The 23,542-nt window shown below is 41.3% G+C and overlaps 1 protein-coding gene across 1 annotated transcript in view; it reads right to left on the bottom strand.

Moving 5' to 3' along the window:
- SPON1 (spondin 1) overlaps nt 1-23,542 on the bottom strand; it is a 276,360-nt gene that overhangs the window by 150,228 nt on the left and 102,590 nt on the right. The window contains exons 4-5 of the mRNA XM_037026719.2: nt 10,332-10,405; nt 4,979-5,101 (exon numbers count right to left, since the gene is read on the bottom strand). Of these exons, the coding sequence (XP_036882614.1) occupies nt 4,979-5,101; nt 10,332-10,405 (197 nt within the window). The remainder of the gene's footprint in view (nt 1-4,978; nt 5,102-10,331; nt 10,406-23,542) is intronic.

Below are 23,542 nucleotides of genomic sequence, written 5' to 3'. Positions count from 1 at the left end.
GAATTTCATGGTAAAATTAGCTTTGATTCTGTAAAGTATATTTCCTAGTGGCCATGTCTATATTTTAGGTAACATGTTGTCAAATGAAACAAATAAGGGGCTCCTGGAAAAAATGTTCTTTTCCTATATATTGTTAACCAGTGTAAAAACTGATATCATATAAAAATGGGGGAGTTATGAAATTTACATTATTAAGGGAGATTAGAGTCCCTAAAAGCAGGAACTCTGTTCAGAGCAAGTGAGTACAGACACTCAGCATCTGCTAGGCAGCTTCCAATCCCTGGGCAAAGACTGGGCATGTCTCCAAGCCCCGGGACATCCCTACACAGTGCCACTGCCAGGCCACCACATTCCTGTGGAGAACACGTGCCCCTGAGCCTCGGCATGAATGCTGAGGACAGACACTGGGGGAGTCTGTACTTGTCCTGATAATCCAGGTTCCAGAACTCTGTTCAGGCTCAGTGAAGCCAGACTTTCTCTTTGTGGCTTCTACGTTAGGATCTCTGCAGAGCAGTTTTTTGTACAGTGGGGTAGAGCTATTTAAAATTTGGTATCAGTTGAGTCTGTGTTGGTACAGCAGGGCCTTATTAAAGACACTTTGTGCATAAGATATTTAATTTTATTGTGAAGGAGAGAAGACTGCCTTTGACAGCCCCAGAAGAAGGCAAAAGGAAATCAGGAGATCTGGGCTTAAATTTTGTTTCTGATGCTCTCTGGCTGTGATCTGAGCCCTTAACTTCTTTGCACTTCAGGGTTTTTCTCATTTATACAATCAGGAGGTAAAACATGCATGATCCAGCCTTAAAATGGATTTCTAGAAACTATTCAATTGGGAGTGTTTTAAAAGGATTTCACTATTTCCAGAGATTCATGGCATTGCAAGAGAGGGAATGTCAGAGGTCATTTAGGCCATGATCCTGCTTTCCTTATCTCACCACATCTAGCCTCTCCTACAAAGAGGGGTGTCATGGAGGCAGAGGGTGATCTATTGCCCAAAGGAGGGACATTTGGAACAAGCCACTTCATTTAATGGCTGAGAAGATCCCCTGCAGCTGTGGCCCACCCCATGAGGTGACTGAAAGCAGGTGTGGCCCAATCCTCCCTGCAGAACCTAGTGTGAATTCTAAAGGGCAGGTGACCCAAAGAGAACTGAAGGGCAGGCACCTTGGGTTGCCGTCTTATCCTATCACAGAGGTTCTCCAAGTGTGGCCTACAGACCCCTTAAAACCCTGAGGCCCTTTCAGGGGGTCTGTGAGGTGAAAACTGTTTTCACAATAATACTGAGACTTTATTTTCCTTTTGCAATGTGTGGACATTTACAGTGATGGTGCAGAAGCAGTGGTGAGTTAAAGCCACTGCCCTTTAGTGCTGATCAAGAAAAGGGCCCTGCACTGCAGGAGCAGCCCATGTATTCTCCACCACCAGGAGCTTGCAGTGGCCAGCAACTGAAAAGGCAGTTCTGCTTAAGAATGTTCCTGACAAAATAATAAAAATGATTAACTATTAAATCTCTGATTAACTATTAAATGTACCTCTGAGTATACATCTTTTTATTATTCTGTGTGACTAATTGGAAAATATGCATAAAGCTCTTCCACTATAAACTGAAGTACTCTGATTGCCTTGAATAAAAACACTTGTGTGATTTTTTGAGGTGCAAGCTGGACTAGACACTTTTATGTTCATAAAATACCATTTTTTACTTGAAAGGACAGATGACAAATTGTGGTTGTTCAGACTTAAGAATCTAACATTTTCTCAAAAATGAAGTGAGCTTGTCACTTCCAGGAAAACAACTGACAGTATTTGTTGCCAATGATAGAACTCAAGCTTTCAAGCAAAACCTACAATTTTGGAAAACTTGTATGCATTACTATGAATTTGATAGCTTGCTGATACTTACATACTTTTCTGAAGACATTGGAAGTGATATTAATGAATGTGATGTTTGATACTATATAATGAAATGTTTCAATATCTGGATCATCTGCCTAACTCAGTAAACCAATATTTTCCAAATGACTAATGTATGAAGGTAATGATAAAATCATTCACTTAAAAACATCCAAAGTAAAGCAATGCATTTTAATGTAACATTGATATGGTTTCATATTCTACATTGTGATTACCCTTTAAGAAACCACCATTTGTAGAATTTGGGTGTAGTCTTAAAGATTATCTGCAATTAATGAAAAGGTTACAAAAATATTCTTCCCTTTTCCAATTATGTATCTGTGTGTGGTGTGAGGTAGAATTTTCTTTCTATACTTTAAGCAAAAAATACACCACAGCAGGTTGCATACAGAGGGAAATATGAGAATCCAGGTGTCTTTGACTAAGCCAGATATTAAAAAATAGGCAAAAATGTAAAATAATGATGTTCTTTTCACTATACTTCTTTGGTTCTGGACAATATATTAATTTTCATAAAATAGTTTAACAATGAATTTATTATCACTAATTTATTATATATGACTTTTTAAATTAAGAAGTAATATTTTAAAATTTCTTTTAATGTTGTATATTGATAGACCCAACTCATACAAACAAAAGGATGTTGGAATTCTCAGTACTTTTCAAGTGTGTAAAGGGGTCTTGAATTTTAAAAGTGTGAAAATTGCTATTCTGAGATCCTTGTGGAGAACGTGGTGTTTTGGGTGAGTATTCAATAAAGGAGAGTCAGAGTCAGCATTTTTCAGTTTGCAAAACTATTGGGAAGCATCATGGCTTAATCGGGCTTAATGGCAAGGGTTGGTTGTCAAGACAAAATCATCCCTGGAGCAGCAAAAGGAGAATCATCTATTACCCAAGATTGGTAGAAATCACTTCGGTGAATATCAAATTTTCAAAGTCCTCACTAGACTGTCTTGTCCCTTTCCAGTCAGCTCCAGTTCCCTGACTGTACAAGTCCACCCTTTTCCCTCCAAGGAAGGTGTATAGTCCACACTCCCTGCTCAGTATTGGCCATCATGACTAGATGTGGGCTGGAAATCTGCCTCCCAGGTCACGGAGAATGCCACTGAGTTCAACAGTCAGTACAGAGTACTTGGGGGCAGCAGACGCTTCCAGACGCACCAAGGATGAAAGGTGACATGTCATGCTTTTGTCCCAGAGGACTTCTTTGTCTCATGGGGAAGCAAGACTCCTGAAGAAATAATTGCATTATGATGTGATAAATGCTCTTCTGCACACAGGGACCAGATTTCCCAAACCAACAATTAAGACACACTCCAACACCTGACAATGGAACAATCCTGGGAGATCTGGAACTCCTATCTGCTATATTTGTTAAGAAACTACCAACAATGGCGCAGAAATTCTGTATAGAATAGTACTTGATTTGGGCCAAAGACCCAGAAACAAGGGTCTATACTTTTTTGTGCTTGTGTTTTAATTCTGGGAAATACAGTGTCAGAATAGGAAAGAGCAAGAAGCTCCTTAGGATTACAAAAGATGAGTAATGGGCCCCTAATATTTTATTTCCTCTGGGTTAGTACATGGGAGGCGATGGAAGAAATTTTTCCATCATACTTATTCCAAGTGGTTCCCCCACCCCCCCCACCTGGCAGAGAGTCCAAGTTTGTTTCCTTGGGTCTCCCACACCAGCTGAAGCAGATCAAGCTGAATCCCAGAGTCAGAAGAAATGAACTAGTAAGAGGCTTCCAAGAACCCAAGCCTTGGTTGCATGTGGGTAAAATGAAACAATAGAGCTCTTTATCAGCCAAGAAATGTTGGCATCCCCTCTGGGTGGGCTGTTTGAGGACCTCAGAGGTTCTGGTCTGGACTGGGTTTTCTTAAGTCCCAGCCATGTACCCTTTGCTCCCCCTTCCTTTGGGGCTGACTCAAATCTCTCTTTTCAATCTACTTCTCCCTGTCCAGCTGTTCTTTCCCAGCTATGGCAACTCCAAAGTGAAAAGAACAAGGATAAAACAGGCAATGAGCAGAGAATGCATGCTCAGTGCCACACAGGACACCCTGCTACCCAGTTACAGAGTATGGGTGACACTGGGTCTTGAAGGCAATCCAAACAAAAGGCAGGACAAGGAGCCAAACAAACCCCATTGTGAATCTCAGATCCACCTCTTATATTTGACTACAGGCAAATCATGACATTTCACTGATCCCCAGTGAGCTCATCCACAAAAACAGATTATTTTGAGGATTAAATGACATAACATATGTAGAAATGCTCGACACACAGTAAGTCCACTGTTCATAGCTCTAATTTTCACTTCTTTCTGTGTGATTATTTAATCAGTTACCTGTCTCCCCACTTGTCTCTGAGTTGCATGAGAATCTGGACTGTGTCTTTTTCTGTTCACTATTAAATATCGAGAGCTTAACACAGCACCTGGCATATGTGAGATGTTTGTTGAGACAAGTGTATGGTAAAAGAGAGTTGGTAGGATTAAGATCCTGATTAAGGATCTACTCCACAACAGCAGTTTGCAGTCTCCTAACAATTCTCATTGATTGGTACTGGCTCTCTAGATTGTGGCATCATGGATTTGGAGGTGGCATCTGGCATCAGTGGGGAAAAGGCATGCTAATAGAGTCCCAGTGCTGTGGTTCAGGATACAGCATATTTGTTGACCTTGGTCTGTGGAGTCAAGAGCAGGTCCCTTTTGCCAGCTATTTCCAGCACAAACGGGTCTACTGTACAATTCATAGATAGAGCCATCTTAGGAGGAATGAGGTTACCAAATGTCTGCCCTGAAGATAAGCAGCCTGACCTCAGGAACTCTTTTTTTTTTTTTTGTATCACAGATAAGAAAACATTCAGAACAAAGTATGCAAAGAAGCTAAAAGCATGCCGCTATTTATCTGCCTGTCTTGATGAATTCACTTCCTGGGAATGTGTGTTTCATTAGTCAGTTGGTAAGAGCGAGCAGCCCCAATACTTCAGCTTGTGTCCACACAACCAGAAAGAACTTTGCCATGTGTTTTCCCAGACCCATGAAATAGCTCCTCTACTCACGTGGGTAATCCTTTGGGTGCGTCTTCTCAGACCAATTCCCATAAAATGTGAGTCTGTACTTGGCAGTCCCACAGGCACAGCAGTCTAGGATTGGTTTGTCAGTCACCCCATCAAACGTGGAATCTGAAACAGTCAGGAAAGTCACCAGTTAGGAAGCAAACACGGTCCCTTCCAAGGCAGCGCCATCTTGGTCTCATACTGTCCTGAATGCTTGGGGAAAGATAAGTAGAGTCTTCATTCATGTATAACACCCAGACCTAGATCAGTACTTGGGCTATACAAGATTTTGTACACATTTAAGTATGGTGACTATATTGTGCAAATAAAGACCATTCAGAACTTTTGCTCTAATAATATGAGGGGAACTATGGGACTAATAAGGCAGAATATTTGGGATGGGGGTCAATTTGGGAAAACAGGGATCAAATTTATTCAGTGATGATTTCTGGGCCCGAGTCTCCTTCCCCATCCTTCCTATAACAGGGTATCTCAACCAAATTTTAAGAGGAATATGTATATGTGTGTTTTCTCTATTCTCTGTGGCCAAATTGCCAGGATCAGAAGGAACAGTTTTGGAGAAGAGCAATGAGAAGAAGTAGAAACATAAAGGACTGCTGAAAATTGTTGTTTTAAAGATATGCATATATAGTTAATCATTTCTTATCAAGCTTTCAGAGACTTTACTGGGAGAAGTGGGGGTCTAAAATGATTACAGCTGTAACTTGTTTCAATTGCTTTTTCTTCAGTTTCTCTAGCAGTATTTTTTTTATTAAGGTATCATTGATATACACTCTTAGGAAGGTTTCACATGAAAAACATTGTGGTTACTACATTCACCCATATTATCAAACTCCCCTTCAACACACCCCATTGCAGTCACTGTCCATCAGTATAGTAAGATGCCACAGAATCACTACTTGTATTCTCCATGCTACACTGTATTCCTCATGACCCCTCACACACCATGTGTGCCAATCATAACGCCCCTCAATCCCCTTCTCCCTCCCTCCCTTCCTACCCTCCCCAGCCCTCCCCTTTAGAACTGCTAGTCCCTTCTTGGAGTTTGTGAGTCTGCTGCTGTTTTGTTCCTTCAGTTTTTCCTCCTTGTTACAGTATTAACATAAATGTTCTATTTTTTTGTAAATTGGACATTCATTCTTATATATTATATATGGAGCAGCGACAAAGTATGAAATTCTTTTTACCAGCAAGAGCATTTTACAATTCTTATGGAATTCACTGTATTCATTTGGCTTTAATATGCAAAATCAGTGATGGGGGAAGAAGGGAATTCTGGGTTATGGGATGGAGACAGAAGTAGGGAACAGTGTAATAATAACTACAATGTAGAGAGTCCTTGATGTCCTGATCCTGTTCCATTATTGTCTCATTTAATCCTAACAATTCTAGGGGGTAATTTAATGAGCCCCATTTTCAGATTAATAAACTGAGGCAGGTTAGGTAATCAGTGTTAGTGAGAGGTTAGGGCAGATCTGGAGCTCAGGGCTTTCTGAGTCCAGAGCCCACGCTGTTAATTTCTGCACTGTATGACTCCAGAAAAGATTTCTGCTGGAAAGGTCTGCATAAACACCAATGAGAGAAAATTTTGTGTGTTTCTCTTTAAGCTTTTCTAATTGAAGAATGGTACATTTAAAAAATTTCCTCCCTACATAGCTCCTGGATTCCTAAGCACCACTCATATTGGAAATCATTGTTTGGAACAAAATGTACAAAAAAGCAGTAGACTCATAGACACTGAGAAGTGACTGGTGGTTGCCGTTGGGGAGGGTGGGTGGGGAGTGTAAGAGAGATAAAGAGGCACAAAATCTCAGTCATAAGTTGGTCATGGGGTTGATAGTACATCATGGAGAATATAGTCAATGGTTCTGTAACATCTTTCTATGCTGACAGTAACGTGCACTAGTGGGGGTGAGGATTTAATAATGGGTGTAACTGTTGAATCACTGTGTTGTATACTTGAAACCAATATAATATTGTATATCAATTATACTTCAATAAAAAATAATTAAAATTAAAAAAAATTTATTGTTTGGCTACTTTTTGTTCATGTGGAAGAGGCCAGAACATCGTCTGGTGCTTAGGTGCAGGTCCTCACTGCCTTATGCACAAGAAACCCAGGTCTGCTTTCTCTCTGAGCACTTTGACAGGTAACGGACAAATCCTGTTGAATGTATTTCAGGAAAGGTAATGTAAATCCTGAAGTTTTTTTTCTTTTTACATTTCCATTATGACTAACTACATTGCAAAAAGACTAAATTAGTTTTGAAGAAGGGATTCTGAGCTAAGAGATACATGCTGGGCTTTCTGTTAAATGAGACAGCGATAATCTCTCAATGAATCAAAATTAGGCAAATTGGTAGCTTTACTTTATCAAAAGGGCTTTCAGATATAGGTAGTAAACCTCAAGATACATCCAGAAGCTCAAGGAAATACACTTACATAGACCTTTTAAAATTCCAAAGGAAAATAAGCTTTCACTTAAAAGTAAATTTCTGACTTTGAAATGAAAAACAGACACACTGTTTTCTATGAGGAAAAGTCTATTGTAAACGAACCAGGTTTTTCAAAGGGCAGTGTTAACTTACTCCTCCTCTAACCATGCCGCGCCTGCCAAGTACAGCGAAGGTCAGGCCACGCAGCGCCTCCTGAGCGGCCCTGGCTCCCCATTAGGCCTCCCAGTCTGCCAGCTTGCTTTTCAGCTCTCCCCCCGCCTCACTCTTCACCCTTCTTCCCTTTGAGTTTGCTTTCTCATTATCCCTTCCCTCCCTGTTTCCTCTCTTCTCTGCTTCCTGCCCCCCCATCTTTCCCTCTCTTTGACTTACTCCCTTCCTGGTTGTGACAGGGTCTTAAAGTGAGTATGCATATGCATTTCTTTAGTCTAGGTCACCTTTTTGAATATTTTATGTTTCTCTGCTCTTAATTGTAAGTAACTTAATGTTTTATGTTTCTTTTTAAAAAGAACGATTGCCATTGCTTTTTATCTGCTTGGTTCTTCATTTTCCCCTATGGATTAATAGCTTCAATTGGGAAAAAATAATAGATACTAATTTCTCTCTTCCATTCCTTGACAGATTTGATTTGACTCACCAGAAAGGTCAAGAATGTATAGATTAAAGAGCTAGAGAGACTTAAGTAGGCATACACAGTTAAGAAAAATCCCTTTGCTATCTGCAAAATAAAGACTTTCTTTATGCGATCTGCTTTGTTAATTGATGGATTTCTCCTGGGGTCTGCTGTCTCCAGGGATCGCCTATAACTGCACCTAATCACCTACAGCCCAGGTCTTCTGAGCCTTTTTTTATCCACAAAATTACCTTTGGAAAGTGGCCTTTTTATACATATATGTGCTTAGTCATTTTGATAGGATCTCTGCTTTAGGAGTGAAAACAAATAGAGATATACATGCCATTTTATTGACACCACACATCTGTAGAATTGAGCATATTTGTAGCTTAGACAAAGCCTTCACATAATGTCAGGACTGAGGCTTTGAAAAGCCCACTTTAACGATTGCTGTCAGAATGTGGAGGTGACAGCAAAGTGCCTCCTAAGAGCTCTCATATCTGGGAATAAGGCTGTCTTCTAACAGTCACACCAACAAGACCACTCTCAGTAGCTGTGATAGACCATCTGCAGATGTAGACCAAGAGGTGGACTATACTGTGTGATCTAGAACCCACAACTTTAAGCCATGGGGCCATGCTGTCACTTCACGGAGGCAGGACAGGAATGGGGTTGTCCTTCAGGAACCAAGAGCCTCAATTGTTGAGATGTTTGGAGAAAGGCTGAGTGAACTTATGGATAATTAAATACAACAGGAATATACTGAGCATTTAAAAAATATTAGCTATTATTATTATTAAATACAATTAGTTACAGGCAAGGGAAGTCTCAAAAGTCACGTGTGGTGATGCCCGCCTGGAAGCTCACCAGGGCCCCTGGTGCACAGGTTCCAGCTCTCTGACCCCTATGACAGGTAGGACCCTGAAGCAGGGTGTAATGGCCTCCCCTTTTGTTTCTTCCATACTCTCCAAGCAATCTTCCAAATAGGACCTCGTTCCTGCTCTAGCTCACCCATAGGGAGATCTATGCTTTGGTAGTCTGTGATCTACCAAAGGCAACAACACAAGCTACTGAACTGGGAGGTAGTCCTTTTGAAAAAAGGCAGTGGTTAAGGGCACAACTTTTGGTTCCAAACCCTGATGTCTACGACTAGCTGTCTCATGCTAAGCAACCTACTTTTTGTGTCTCAGGCTTCTCATCTATAAAATAGGGATGATATAATGATCTTCCCCATATAAAATTATTATGTAGATTACATGATTAAGGTATGTGAAGTGCTCAGAATAGTTCCTGGAATGTGGGGAGCACTCAAAAAGTATTAGCTATTATTACTATTTTCTCAGAAGACCTTTTTAGCCTTTCTTTTCCTCAGTCATTTATGATTTGCTAGAATTTGAGAGGTTTATTTCATCTCAAAATGCTGATTGCTCTAAATGCAAATAAAAATTCTGCAAAATGAATACAAATTAGATAGTTGAGATGCATAATTATAGAACATTTTCTATTTTTATTTCATTATCTAATGACTTTAAACACATTCAGATATTTAAGATCTTAACTTTTTATGGTACATTAATAAACGAGTTTTCAGATGTAGATAACAATATCTAACACCTGTATATAGCATTTACTATGTGCTGAGGAGATGCTGTACTATTTTATTTACATTAAGTCACATGGTTAGGAAGGGCAGAGGCAGGACTCAAACCCAGGCTAGATCTTTGTCTCCTTGGTCTCCATGAGCACTGTTAGAATGCCTTCAACCCGACTAGAGAGCATTGATGAGCTGGCAAATCTAAGGACCAGATCTCTGAATGTGGTGGAATCACAAGGTCAGTGCTCCCATGGCAACCCCATCCCCCTCTGGTCTCTTCTGAAGAAAATCCTCCCTGCTCCCATACTGCCCTAGTGCTGCACAAGCTCTTGCTGGTGATTATTCCAGGGAACCGTTACAGAGTTCTTGAAGGCACACAATTGTGTGTTCCTTAATTAAGTCCATGTGAATTATTCCAAGGAACCTCTTCAGAATAACCACTGTTTCACAAAAATAAGAGGACAGCTATATAAGGTACATTATCTCCTACCCAGGGAATCAAACTGAGTAATTAGAGCTTAAGGCAGATCCAATTATCCACAGCACACAGCCGGATTAAAAACCAGAGCTACGTGAGGAGGCAGAACCCGGCAGAACTCAGAGTGCCCAACACCTTAAGTTGAACTGAAGGAGCTGCCTTCCGTATTTCTGACCCTCCCTGCCTGTAGTTCTTACCTTGTTCACAAAGTTTCTTGGTCAGAGAGCCCTCGTCTTGAAAATAAATGATGCGTTTCTGTACGATGCTTGCCCTGTGAGGAAAGGAGACACAGCACAGTGGTGAGGAGGGTGGGTTGGGGTTGTGAGATCCTTGTTTGGTCACCTTCACTCATGTGGCTTTGGGTGAGTCACCCCAACTCTCTGTGCCTCAGTTTTTCATTGGGAAAAAAGTGGCCTTAATAATAATAATACCTACCTCACAGGACTGCTCCGAGAGTCAATAAGAAAATGTACATCAAAAGCACAGCAACATACCTAGAAACCACTCAACAAATACTAGTTATTGTGTTATTGTTGGTGGTAATAATATTACTGTTAAGGTGAGAAAATGAACTAACAGCATTTCAATAGCTTTTTCAATGGTTCATTTTACTTTAGTTTTGCATCAAATATTGAGGCCATTTATAGATCTACCAAATTCAACTGCAAAAGCATGTCAAACCCTCTTCCCGGAGAGGAAGAAAGATTTAAAAAATATATTTTGATTTGTTCTGAAAATGTCATTCTCTATCTTTCCTGAAAGTCTAGACAAAACTGTTTCCTACATTCTGAACAAAGACAACTTCAGCTGTCACATCTCTCTCTTAAACACATCAAACACAGGATCTTAGAATTTGAAAAGAATATTTTGAGGTTGGAAATGACTTACTTTCCGCCAGCACATATTTTCTATTCAATCTAGGATTGCACAGATGTGCTACTTCTCCTCTAACCCACTCTGTTGTTTGTTTTCAACTGGTCTCTCAGACATTGAATCCTGAAACCCAGTGTTCCAATAACTTTAAAGTCGGCAACACTTAACATGGGGACAGTGCAAATGGATCTTGGGCCATTTCTATTTTCTTCAGCAATGCTACTCAATCAAAAGGTAATTTTTACTTTGATTTGTGCTAGTTAATAGATAAAGGGATCCACCACCACTGACCACATTGATGGAGTGGCAGTCACATGATCTGCCCTGTGTCACGTGGTCTCCGACCCAGGAATGAGCCTGTGTGTGCATGGATCTGCAGAGTAGAGACAGTTTTCTGGATGGTCTGGGCCTGGGCCATGATGACTTTCCAAAGAAATGTCTACTCCACAACCAGTCTTGCACAAAATAATAACATTCAGACCAGCCTGCAGATGTCTTAGTTTTTCCTCACACAAGAGAGATGAGATGTTGAAATAAATGACTGAAATATGCTTCCTGTCTACACAAAGCTACTTTGATCATTTATTCATTCTGTCAACCATCAAGTAGAAAGGTTCCTCAGGCCAAGAAAACACACTTGAGAACATTCACTCCAAAGCCAAATCACAAAGCCTTTTGTTAATCATAGCATTCCATCATCTACCACAGTGCTTTTCAGAGTGTACCCTACCCAGAAGTGCCTCAGGGACCTCCAGGAAGGGCAAGTAAAATACCTAGTGGGAAGTACCCCAGACCCCACATTCTTGATTTAACCAAAGGCTCCATCCCCATTTCAACCAAAGTGGCCACCTCTCCCATTTTAATTCCTGTTGTGTTTACTGGTATATATGTATATACACACACATACACACACACACACACACACACACACACACATATATATATATATATACATATATATATATTGGTATCATTAATCTACAGTTACATGAAGAACATTTACTGGTATATTTTTAACAGATAGTTATTGGAGGTCTGCTTAATGGCCAGACACTGGCCAAGGACACTGTCATGAACAAGACAGGTAGGCTATTTCCCATTCTCAAATCTCAAAGTTGACAGCATAGTGGGGAGAAGTATCAAACAAGTAAATCCTCAGCTACATTTAATACAACCATGATCAAGTGCTGAATGGAGACATCTTCAGGAAGTGAAAGAGTATAACATGGGGGGGTCCTCACCGAACCAGGAAAGGCTACCCCCAGAAAAGATGGCTGAGCTTTGAAACAGTAGGAGTTAACTAGGCAAGTAGGAAGGAGAAGCAAAGGAGAGACACCCTTTTAAGATCCTTGAGGTGGGGAGATACAAGACTCATTGGAGAACCTATGAGTGGTAAGCCAGGGAGATGGTGTTAGGTGAGCTGAGGAGGTAGGCAGGGCCACATTACTCAGAGCCTGCAGGAAAATGGCATTTTACTCCAAGATTGATGAAATAGTTATCTTCAATGAGTGTGTCTTGAGGAGTGGGATGATCAGATTTGATTTTTTTAAAGTAATTGTGCCATAGAGTAAAAATGGGTTTGTGTGTGTGGTTGCAGTGTACAGAGCTCTCATGCAAACCAAATTTTGTTTCAATAAAATTATCTTGCTAAAATGTTGTGAAAACCCCTGATCTATGGGGTAAATACAACCTTACCATGGCATTCAAGGCTCTTTAGAAAATATCCCCCCAAAACTCCTCTGGATTCATTTGTTGCCATTTCACACCATGCTCCCTGGGTTCCAGACCTTGAGAAATTTATTGCCCTTGTCTGAATACCTCTTCTGCTCAATAAGGTCCCTTGCCTGCTGTTCCCTCTCAGAATCTCTCAGAATCTCCCAGAACTTGCCTTTGTTAGTATCTGAAACAAGTACTCTGAATTTTCTTCCTCCTGTGGTGAATAAAAGAACAATGGAAAAGCCTTTGATTTAAAGTCATGATCACACTGAAAAAAGTTAAATCACCTCCAATTTTTCAAAAAATATCTTTGTAAAACTTCAGTGGACCAGCAACAGAAAACATGTATTTCCTATAAGATGTTTCCATTTCCTTCATGCCTTGTTTTATAATGTCTAAGTGACTCACTTCCTCTTTGATAAAAGTTATAATTTCTGAGCCCTTACTATGTGCTAGTTACCATGCTTGGGAGGCCCTTTCACTATATTACCGCATTATCTTATGCTTCACATATACTACAGGTCCTCAAATTCCTCATTTAAAATCCTTGGGTTAGATGTGGTTCTGAATTCAGAGTTTTTCAGATATTATAAAGTTGAGATGCCAATATACCATTAACAAGGTTATCAATATTCCTTAGTAAAATGTGAGAATATCATTCCAAGAGAGTAAATAAAAACTATAAATAGCTTCATGTCAGTTTAGGTCAAGTTGGACAAACTTATCAAAATGCTTTTGTTTTCAAAGGGATTAACATGAGCGTTCATGGCTATTTTCAGCCACATGTTACAGGTGAGGATGACTGGGGTGCATGCCCAAGGTTATGTAATATGCCCAAGGTTTGAAGTTTCCCTTGTCTGGCTCCAAAGTCCATCATCTTACACTCAGAGTGGTTGTAAGGATTAAAGATGATGATGTATTAAAATATATTTTCCCTGTAAGGTCAGTTTTATTATGAAATGTGACCTCAAATTGATTACCCTTGTATCTATTTTGGCATCTAATGGAGCACACTGTGGAGAACTGAGACTTTGGCTGGTCTCCTTGGAGCCTGGGTCATGATCACTTAATGCTCTCTGTGGAAAGCCCGAGCATGCATCTCCATGCTCACGCTTAGCCAGCCTTCTGGATCATGCCCTTTGGATTTCAACCATTGTGCAGATCAAGTGTGGGATACAAGGCTTGCTCTGATCTGGCCCTGGTGATTTGCCTTCATCTCTATCTAATACCTCCTGAGCACTCTAAGCCATATCCTATAACTATCTTCATGATTTCATGCCCCAGGCCTCTTGCCATGGGACATCTTCTGTTTTTCATGACTCCACACATACATACAAAAAAACAGACACTTCAGTTACCCAACTCCTACCCAACTATGATATTATTTCCTTCAGATTGATTTCCTGATTGGGTGCTTTTCCTGTGAGAGCCAAGGCCTCTTGGGCATCTCCTACCACAGCACTTATTAACCTGCATTGTAATTGCTTATTTTCTATCTCCTGTGCTAGATTATAAGCTTTTAGAGAGCAAAAACTGTATCTTACTTATTTCTATAGATGTTAGTATCATTTGTACTGGGATTCAAGAAGGAACAGGGTTTGGGGAAAAGGAGAGAATTTGAGATTGAGCTATCAGGCATGATTGTGGTCCGTTTAGTGGGTGGTTAGACATAGGCACCTGCAACTCAGGGGAGATGTGAGGGGTGGGCAGTCACTGAGGCAGAAGTAAGAGCTGAAGCTTTTGGAGTGGCTGATGTCACCCAAGGAAAGTGTACAGACTGGAAGAGAGTCAAGCTGAGCCCAGAACCCTGAAGACCAACATTCATCAACAGATAGGCCAGCAGAGACCAACACTTTGGTATGCTTGGTTGCAGAAAATGTTTCTTTTTATTCCTTGTTCCGTCAATTCCTGAAATAATTTTATATTCTGAGAAAATGCATTTCATTTTGAGTCTGTTCCCATCAAAAGTATAAAACTCAGCTGAGATTTATAAATCATATTATAGTTCAGAAAAATAATAGCTTTACAAGATGAGAAAGCTGTTAGTAAGAATTCCCTTAGCATTTCAAAATGACAAATTTCTCCTATTCTGTGTTGCAGTTTGGCAGTCCTGTTGCATAGACTGATACACTGAATGCTCTCTTATCATGAGAGAGCATGTTAAGGAAATCTAAATTAAATTTCTCAGTAGGCTAGCTTCTCAACTTTGGAATATTGAGGTTCAGAGTAACTTACTAATCATTTTTTAAAATTTTCTTTTAAACCTAAAGTAGAACATTTCCAGAAATGCCATCTTGAATCTCTTAGATGCTTGGCCCTTTTCTGTCTGAACGGTTTATTCACTTGCCATTCCTTTTTCTTGGGGATAAAGTCAGAGCTTGCTAACTCTGAGTATGCTATCTAGTGCTGAAAAGGCCTAGGAGACCTGCTCTCACCAAAAAGAGTCAGGGAGACATCAGAAACCAAAGGACTTGGGAGAAATTAGGTCATGAAATGACAGAAATTTATACGGATCCCCAGTGGCTGTGTTACTACCCTGGAAATAATTCATGTATGGTCCTTACTACATGCATGCTGTACGAAGTAAATATATTCAGTGCATGGTAGTCATTATTGTTGCTGTTAAATCACCAGCCCCTAACAAAGTGCCTGCATATAAAAGTACTTAATAAACCATAGCTATTATAATGATTGATATCAGGTCTCTCTCTATGGCTTTTGGAGCGGGGAGTGAGGGTAATATTCTGGTCAGCTGCTTCAAGCAGAGATCATGAATAGGCAAAAGGAAGTTCAAGTTTGTGGTCTCCAGACTATTTTTACCAACCCTCTTCCCAATTCCAGTAAAATCGCTATTACTGAATAGTTCTTGGAATACTTTATAAAGTTTGTGTATGGTCTCAGGGATGTTTTCCAAACCAGTAATATCACTTCCTTCTACCAGTGAAAGAACAACTCTCTGGGAGGATGCGGAATATATTAGAGTCTTAGTAATGGTAATATCATCAGGAACTGAGGTTATCTGACTTATTTTACATCACAAACATGCCAGATACTAACCTGACCACGTTTCATGTTAACTAGCAAATATTTACAGGGGCAGGGCACATTCCATGATCCAAACTCTTACCAATCCTTTACATGGCTTTAGATGGACCTCAGGACATGGAGCTGTGTCCCATTCACAGGCATAGTGGTGTCCTACGGCAACGTACCCATGGGAGGAGGTGAGTGAGAGCTTATCCGTAGGCCTCTATCGACAGCACACCTGAGAACTCCATGGGTGCCCAACAGGAAGGTCACAAACTATACCTGGGGTCATAAAACTATAGATTCAGACTGGATGGTCATCTACCATTACTACAGAGAAGCAATTCTGGTAGGTGCTATAAGATTATTCCTGCTTAATTATTACTGATTCATAAAACATTTACTGAGCACTTATTTTGTGTCAGACACTTTGTTAGGAGCTGAAAATTAAAAAAAATAAGAAATGTGCCTTCCAGTAAGGAGATCCGAGTCCAGAGGGGGCCAGATCATGTTATTCTAAAGAAACTGTGTTTGTGGCAGGCCGCCACACTCTGACAAGACATTCCCAAATTGCCCTTGGAACATGTACGTTAGAACCCCGAATGGAGAGTCATTTACAAGCACTGTGGTGACTCAGAGGTAGAAGGCCACTTTTGGCTGGGATGGGGTAAAGGGAGAGGTGGAATTGGGGGAGTTATTGGTAGGAGTGAGGTCATCAGGATAAGCTGGAAAGATGCCACTAGAGCTGCACTTGGAGTCCCAGCGGCTTAGTCTGTGACTGGGATGGGCTCTTTGCGGCAGTTACAGCTGCAGGTCCGCCCTCCGTGGTGGCTCTAGAGCTGAATCAGAGGCACCAGCTCCACACACGTACACATGCAGCTCAGGTTATAACCAGAATCTGGCTAAGAAGTCAGTTAGGTTCTTAGCCAGACCACAACCCATTCCCAGCCTGGTATGGTCATTGACTTACTGGAACTCTTGAGTCACATCATTGAATAAAGTTACATCTACAAAGCCCTGGTTCTGATTTTAACAAAAATTAGCGGGAAAACTAGTTTTAGTACTCAGTGTATTTCTTCTTGGAGTGACCCTGGGGATAACAAGCTTATCATCATTCCATTTTCTCTGATTATTGTCCAATTACAGACCTAATCTTTATCATTAATTTTGTCAGTACTATTACTCTAGTGCTTTAAATTTTACCCCCCAAAAAGCCAATCAAAAATTAACAGTGAGGAACTGATTTTCATATCATATGAGAGATGTAAAAAGAAAGAATAAAACTGGATAACCTTTTAAAAGAACTATTTCAGATGTGAGAAGCATTAAAACCAGACAGATATTCATGTTTAGCAGACAAGGAGCCACAAAGCTGCGTGAGGAACTGGAGGTACAAAGATGAACAAGACATTGTGTGACACCAAATAGTCAACAGCTTGATGAGAGAGAGACATAATCTGATGTATCAGAATACTGCATAGCACATATTAGAGTCTACCAAATATCCACTCTTTCCATCTTCCACATTTTCAGAACCCTTATTTTGGTGGGGGTGGCAGTGGGGGTGGGGGGAGTTAGTACCAGTAAGCCAATCACGACAGTCCTGTTCCCACTTTTCCAGCCTTCTTTGCAGCTGGGGAATGGGGAAGTGTGACCACATGTAGCCTCAGTAACAGAAGGGGAGGTTTATATGATGGAGGGGAGGCCCTCTGAGAAAGTTTTGCTTTCCAGATAGAAGAAAATAATGATGCATCCTGGCCCACCCCTCTTTTTCCAGCCTTGATTACAAACACAATATAAAACAAGGCAGCCATTCTGTGACCATGACAAAAAGGCCAGGAAAAAAATCACAGAGACTCTGGCTCTGATTTCATTTAGCCACTGAAACAAAACCAGCAGTCACCTACCTCTGGCCTTCTTGTTATAGGAGAGAAGTAAACCTCTGTTTGTTGAAGCTATCGTTAGTCATGTTTTCTAATGAATGCTGTTCTCAAAAGCATGCCCAAGTGCTGGGAAGAGGTGTGAACCAAGTATTGTGGGAGTGCAGATGAAGGCAGTTCAACAGGTAAAGCAGAGCAGGTTCTGTGGATCCTGTACAGTTGGCCAGGAGACTGGGGGGCCCCCGGAGGACTTTGGTGGGAGTGGGGAAGGGATGCTTTGATCAGAAGAGTCTTGGAGAAGGACATTCCAGATGAATCCTTAAAGAAGGCCTGGATTTGGTGGGTGGGCAACCATGCTATCCTTTGCTGGGGCTTTCCAAACAGATACCTGTTTGCAGTGAATAGGAATAGAGAAAGCAGGCCTCCAAGTGTAATCCAGTGTCAAGAGAGATGTGGCTGTGAAGGAAGGGGGTGGGTGGGAGTTGGTCAGGCAAATACAGGCGAGGGAAATAATCTTTTTTCTCTGGAGGAGGCTTTCACATGTCTGTAAGCTGAGGCTGATGAACAGTAGAAACCCTTAGGGGTACCTGCTGGGTCACCGGCTGGAAATTTGTCATCTATTGGAAAAAATCTTAAATAAACCCACATGGACAAAATAAACAGACTGCAAGATGTAGTCCTAGTTGTGGGAGCTCTGACAGGTAGGCAATTCTGGGTAGTGAATAGGACCATTTCTCTTTTCCTGTAATTGTTTTAAACCAACCTATCAATTTTTTTTTTTTTTTGCTGCAAGCATCTTTTGACCCTTATTAGGTTCCTCTTGATTTAAATTATCCATGGCATTTCTTAACCTTGCAAAGAGATATATGTCTAATCTTTGAGCCTGGGTTGAAGGCAATATCTTGCAATACATCTTTAGGCCAGCAAAGTCTTTTCCTCCTAAGACAAAAACATAGGATTTATGTTCCTGAAAAATGACTTTTTAAAAATCAGCCTTAGCATATTACTCAGCATTTTGCATCATGATTATTGGTACTTGCCCTATCATTGATCAAGGGACAACTGACATTTGGGCTCATTTTCGATAATATTATTGAACTCATGATTCCATGTATAATGTCTCATACTCTGAAGCTACTTGTCAGCGCCTACCTCTCTTTCCCCTCCAGCTTCTTCACATGCATAAACCCTCAGCAGACTGTGAATCCCTTGAGTCCTGGGACTGCATGCCTGGAACCTAGCAGAGGACCTGACCAAGGCTTTTTGAACCTTGGATTCTTAATCTGGGGTCTGCAGATAGGTTTCAGGATGATGGAATTTTGTGTGATGTACAAAAGTGCATATTTTGGGTTAAGAGTTCATAGCTTTCATCTGCTTCCCAAAGGGGTTCCTGACTTTGAAAAGCTTAAAAACCGCTGTTAGGTCTGAAAAGAATGATAGCAGATATGTGAAATGGCCTGACTGTCATTCCATTTAATAAAATCTCCAACTAAGATATATAATTTTTTTCCCTAAAGATGAAGGTTGAATTTTTATTCCAAGCTCCTATGGCTTCAACTGCTTTCTCTCCAGACTATGCTCTAAGCCCAAGTAGAACCTGTCTCAGCTGGAGAACAAGAAATAAGCAGTGGGCACTGCTGTGGGGTTTCTCGGGTATTCCTGGCAGAGTCCCGGCTGCTCTGTGCACGGTGTGGGTGTGACCACACAATCGCCCCAGCCTCAGCCAGGGGAGATGCTGGCTCATCATAAGCTCTCTCCCAGCTGGTTCATGTTAAGTCGTTACTCTCTGCCGTTGGTCCCTCTCTGCCCTGGCCTCGGCCATCTCCCCTCCCTGCAGGCTCCTGTGAGCCAGGGCTGGCAGCATTGCCCTCTCAGGTTTAAGGAAACCAGTCAAGCAACAGAACCATGTCCTTATGCATAGACCACTGCCTTCTTTTCTGTTCCTCAAAAAGCATCCCTGACTGTCACCACGTGTTTTCTGCTGTGGAGATGGGAGCTTTCTGCACAGTGGCAGACCCATGTGTTGGGAGATGCTCCTTCATCTAGGCTGGTTTAGGGACTGGAGGAAAGGTGGTTATGGGATTCATGGTCCATGAATGGGTTTCAGAGGATTCTTGAGTACCTGAGAAAACCGTATGTAAAATTGTAAGCACGCACATTGTTTGGGGGAGATTCTAGAATCTCCTGACCGCTCTAAACTTGGAGTCATGGTTTTCATGCCTGTGAGCACACATCCAAGTCCCATGTACCCCCACCCTAAGGACACACTCAAACCATTAGACCATTAGATGAAGGATTCCCTGTACAATTACTGCAGTAACCTCCTAATAGGTCTTTTCTCCTTGCCAACCCATCCAGTTTACCTGTACTCTGCCAGGGACTTAGTCACCACCAGCAGCACATTATCACTTCCTTTCCCAGGTCATCAGGCAGCAGTGGCCCATGGTCCTGAAGCTCTCATTTCTTACCTACACCCTCCCCCACAGCCCCAGCATGGGGTCTGGTGCATGCAGATCTCCTCTGAACAAAGGCTCCCCTCTCAAATACAAGCTACAGTCCAAACTCTTGGCGAAACCTGCACAGTCCTGAACACCAGGGTACATGCTGCCCTCCAGGCTGCCATGCCTCAGCCTAGCTCTTCCCAACTCCCTGGACTCAGCCCTGCCTTTCCACTGTGTGTAGAATGTTTGTCCCATGACCTCTCCTAGTTTCTGCTCGTGCTCCTTGATAAACCAGGAATGCATTTCTGCCTCCTCTCTGCCAAATCACATCCCACTCATCTGTCACCATCTCACTGCCACCTCAGAGTCTCACTGACCAGCACCAGCAGAAGTGTATTCCTCTAGGTTTTTAAAACATCGTTGCTCTTTGCCATTCATTTGGCATTTGGGCACTGGGTAACATCTTGTGTTAACCATTTAACCTCTGTTTACATTTCATATTTCCTACTGAGTTCTTAGCTTTTCCAGGGAAGGGGACTTGTGGCCCCCTTGCAGCCCCTCTAGCAGTCAGTGTAGCACCTTTCATGTAGGAGGTATTGAGGTGTGTTGATCTGATATGTTTTCATATACTGACTTTACCTGTAACTCAGCTGTTTTTTATTCAACACATAGTGTTGCCTACCGTATGTCCATGATCTGGCAAGAAGCATAAATTCCTCTGTATTTGCAGTGCCACCCAGAATGCTGGGTGAACACCCAGTAGTGACAGGTCTGACCCACAAAACATCTCCTGCTGCATAAAGGCCAGTTCAGTCTGCTTAGCTTCGTTCACGCTAGGCGGTTTAACTGATGGCAACCATTGTTCTCAAAAGGAACCACTTGGGTTGAATTCAAAATCTTTTCACAGTGTTGGGAATTGGCAGGGTGACGGTATGTCTGCCAGAAAGAGGTTAAATCAAGGACAGAACTTTCTTTCTGGAAAAGACAGTTTCTGAATGCACTAGGCATTCCACTTGCTCATCCCTTGCTTGAGTTGACCCTTCAAAAAAAGACACCCATAGTCTTTCATTTTTGACTCATTACAGATTTATACCACGTTTCTTCTTTTCAACATCTGCACCTGTCTTGCAGCATCTGGCCTCGTCCTTATGTCACATGAACTCATCAGAGATAAGCCGTGGTCCTATCAGACCCCCACAGAGCTCTGGGCAATAACATGAGACTGCATGGAAGCCTCCAAACCCATGCACGGTTTGTCATGTTTTCTAGCCTCCCTCATGGAAAATATTCAGAGATAAAGGAAGGAAGAAGGAAAGGGAGGAAAGAAAGAAATGCAAGAAAAGAAAAGAAAGAAAATAAGGAAGTCAAGAGTTCTAATTTTCTGGGTAAGAAAATGTGAAAGAGAAAATAATGAGACCTCATTTTAAGACAGAATAGAAAGCAAAGGACTAAGTTTTTTTTTTTATGTCATAAATTAAAAAAATTTCACTGATGCTTGAGATGGGAGACTTAGGAGTGATTCTGGAGCCTCTTATCCATGTTAAAGAAGGTACTACAAATCTTTATCTCTTCAAGTAGGCAAGCAATAAATTAAAGCCCAATAAATCAATAAAAATATCTATCCTAAAGGTGATAGTGTAATCATATTTACATGTTGCATGTCTCAGAGAGACGGAGTTGAACTTGAGAGCATGTCTCCCCAGGAAATGATTAGAACCTTCACAAGTAGGGATAGAAGTCACGTGGACATGGAACGAGAGGGAGGGCGGGGAGACTTTGATTTCCTTCTCTCTGTAAGGGAGTAAGAGTAAAACCAGGTGGTCACTGCCTCCACAGGGCTGCACAACAGACGTCCTCCAAGCTGGACCCTCACAGTGTGGTGCCTCCAAAGACCAAACTTTTCCCAGGGTCTGTGCCATGGTGGTTAATGCTTTGTTTTGTGTTTCCAAGTAGATGAATTTGTGCCATCAGATAGGGATATACATTTCCCTAGTTTTTTGGATGGTTCCATGTCAAGGATGTTTCTGATACAAAGCAAGACACATTTCAAGAAAGAGAATTTGCAGAACCCTTACCCTAGGAGAATATTTGGTAACAATCTTTTGGTAGTGACACTTTGCACTGTATTTAAACCCCCTGCCTCCAAATTCATCAATATACACAGTGTTTCTTTTGCATTGACATGGCTGGTCTTGAAAAATCTATAATTCAATTTCCTGTTGACTTGGATTCCTCTCTGTTAAGCTGCCCTAGAGATGACCAAGAATCCCTCACAGCCAGAGGCTGATGTTACTGGGCAGCCTAGTTTGGGATGATATTATACTGGATGTCAGTAGAATAAGCAAATAAATCCTGACCTTCATGTGCCTGGTACCTTCCTTAGGAAGGCCAAACCAGTTCTTTGATACGTAAATTGTTATGATTTGGGCAACGTGTTTCAGTGAAGTCAATTAACTGCAAATGATTGGACTGGGATCAATACATGAGCCAAAGTTGACCACAGAAAGGTCAGACATGAGGGATGCTGGCTACTTCTGGGCTGCTTGCTTTCCCGCTAACTCTGCCCAGTAAGAGTTTGGCAATTGAGTGGTACAAACTGGCCTCTTTGAATTTTGTCTTTTAGAAAGAAAAATGTTAGATAAACTAAGAGAAAACGAGTCAGTTTCACAGACAGGCTTAGGTCTAGAGTAATGGACGATTGTTCAGAGCACATTCCTTCTCTGGAGCCTGGGGCATCAATCCCCCTGGGCCCCAGTGTGACGGGGCTGATGTGATAATGTGACTTGCATGCTGTCCCATACACCCATTCCTTTGTGTGACACACCACCAGCACTGAAGGTCAGCCGTGCATGAGAAATACTGCATGTAAACCTACAGTTAGCAATAGTTTCATTTGGATCCTGTTGGGCTCTTCTAGTTGTTGTTGTCAAGGCTCATCAGCCTAAAAATGAAGTTGTTTTGACTTGCTGCTGTCTCTCTGCTATCAGAAAACTGTTATTAGGAAAATGGCATTAATTAGCAACAGCTGAGAGGAGGACCAGCTATTTTGGAGCTGCAGCTGCAAGTCTCTCTGAATCCCACTGTTGCCTAAATTTTCACAATTAACAGGATAAATAGTCTCTGAATGTATTTAATCATGTTAATTTTGTTTTCCTCTATTTGTATGACTGTTTAGGACTGGTAGTTAATCCATATTAAATACTCTGATACCACTGGCAGGCTTTAAAGCATAACCTCAGCTCTCCTATTCCTCTGTGGTTTACTGGACGGATATATTGTTTAGCTTAATGCGAATTTTAAAAAATTTATGCAGAAAAATGAAGAATTAAAATTACCTAAAAGGCTGGCCTATTAGCCAAAATATTTGATTAAACCCAAAATCTTACTTTATAGCCATGATGGATAACAGAATTAGATGGATGGAAGAAATGAAGGTAGGATGGAAAGATGGCTGGAGGATGGAATGATAGA

This window comes from Manis javanica, chromosome 11 (assembly GCF_040802235.1).
Source record: "Manis javanica isolate MJ-LG chromosome 11, MJ_LKY, whole genome shotgun sequence".
NCBI classification, from domain to species: Eukaryota; Metazoa; Chordata; class Mammalia; order Pholidota; family Manidae; genus Manis; species Manis javanica.
The sequence above is the reverse complement of the archived record's forward strand: the minus strand, read 5'-3'. Positions and strand labels throughout refer to the sequence as shown.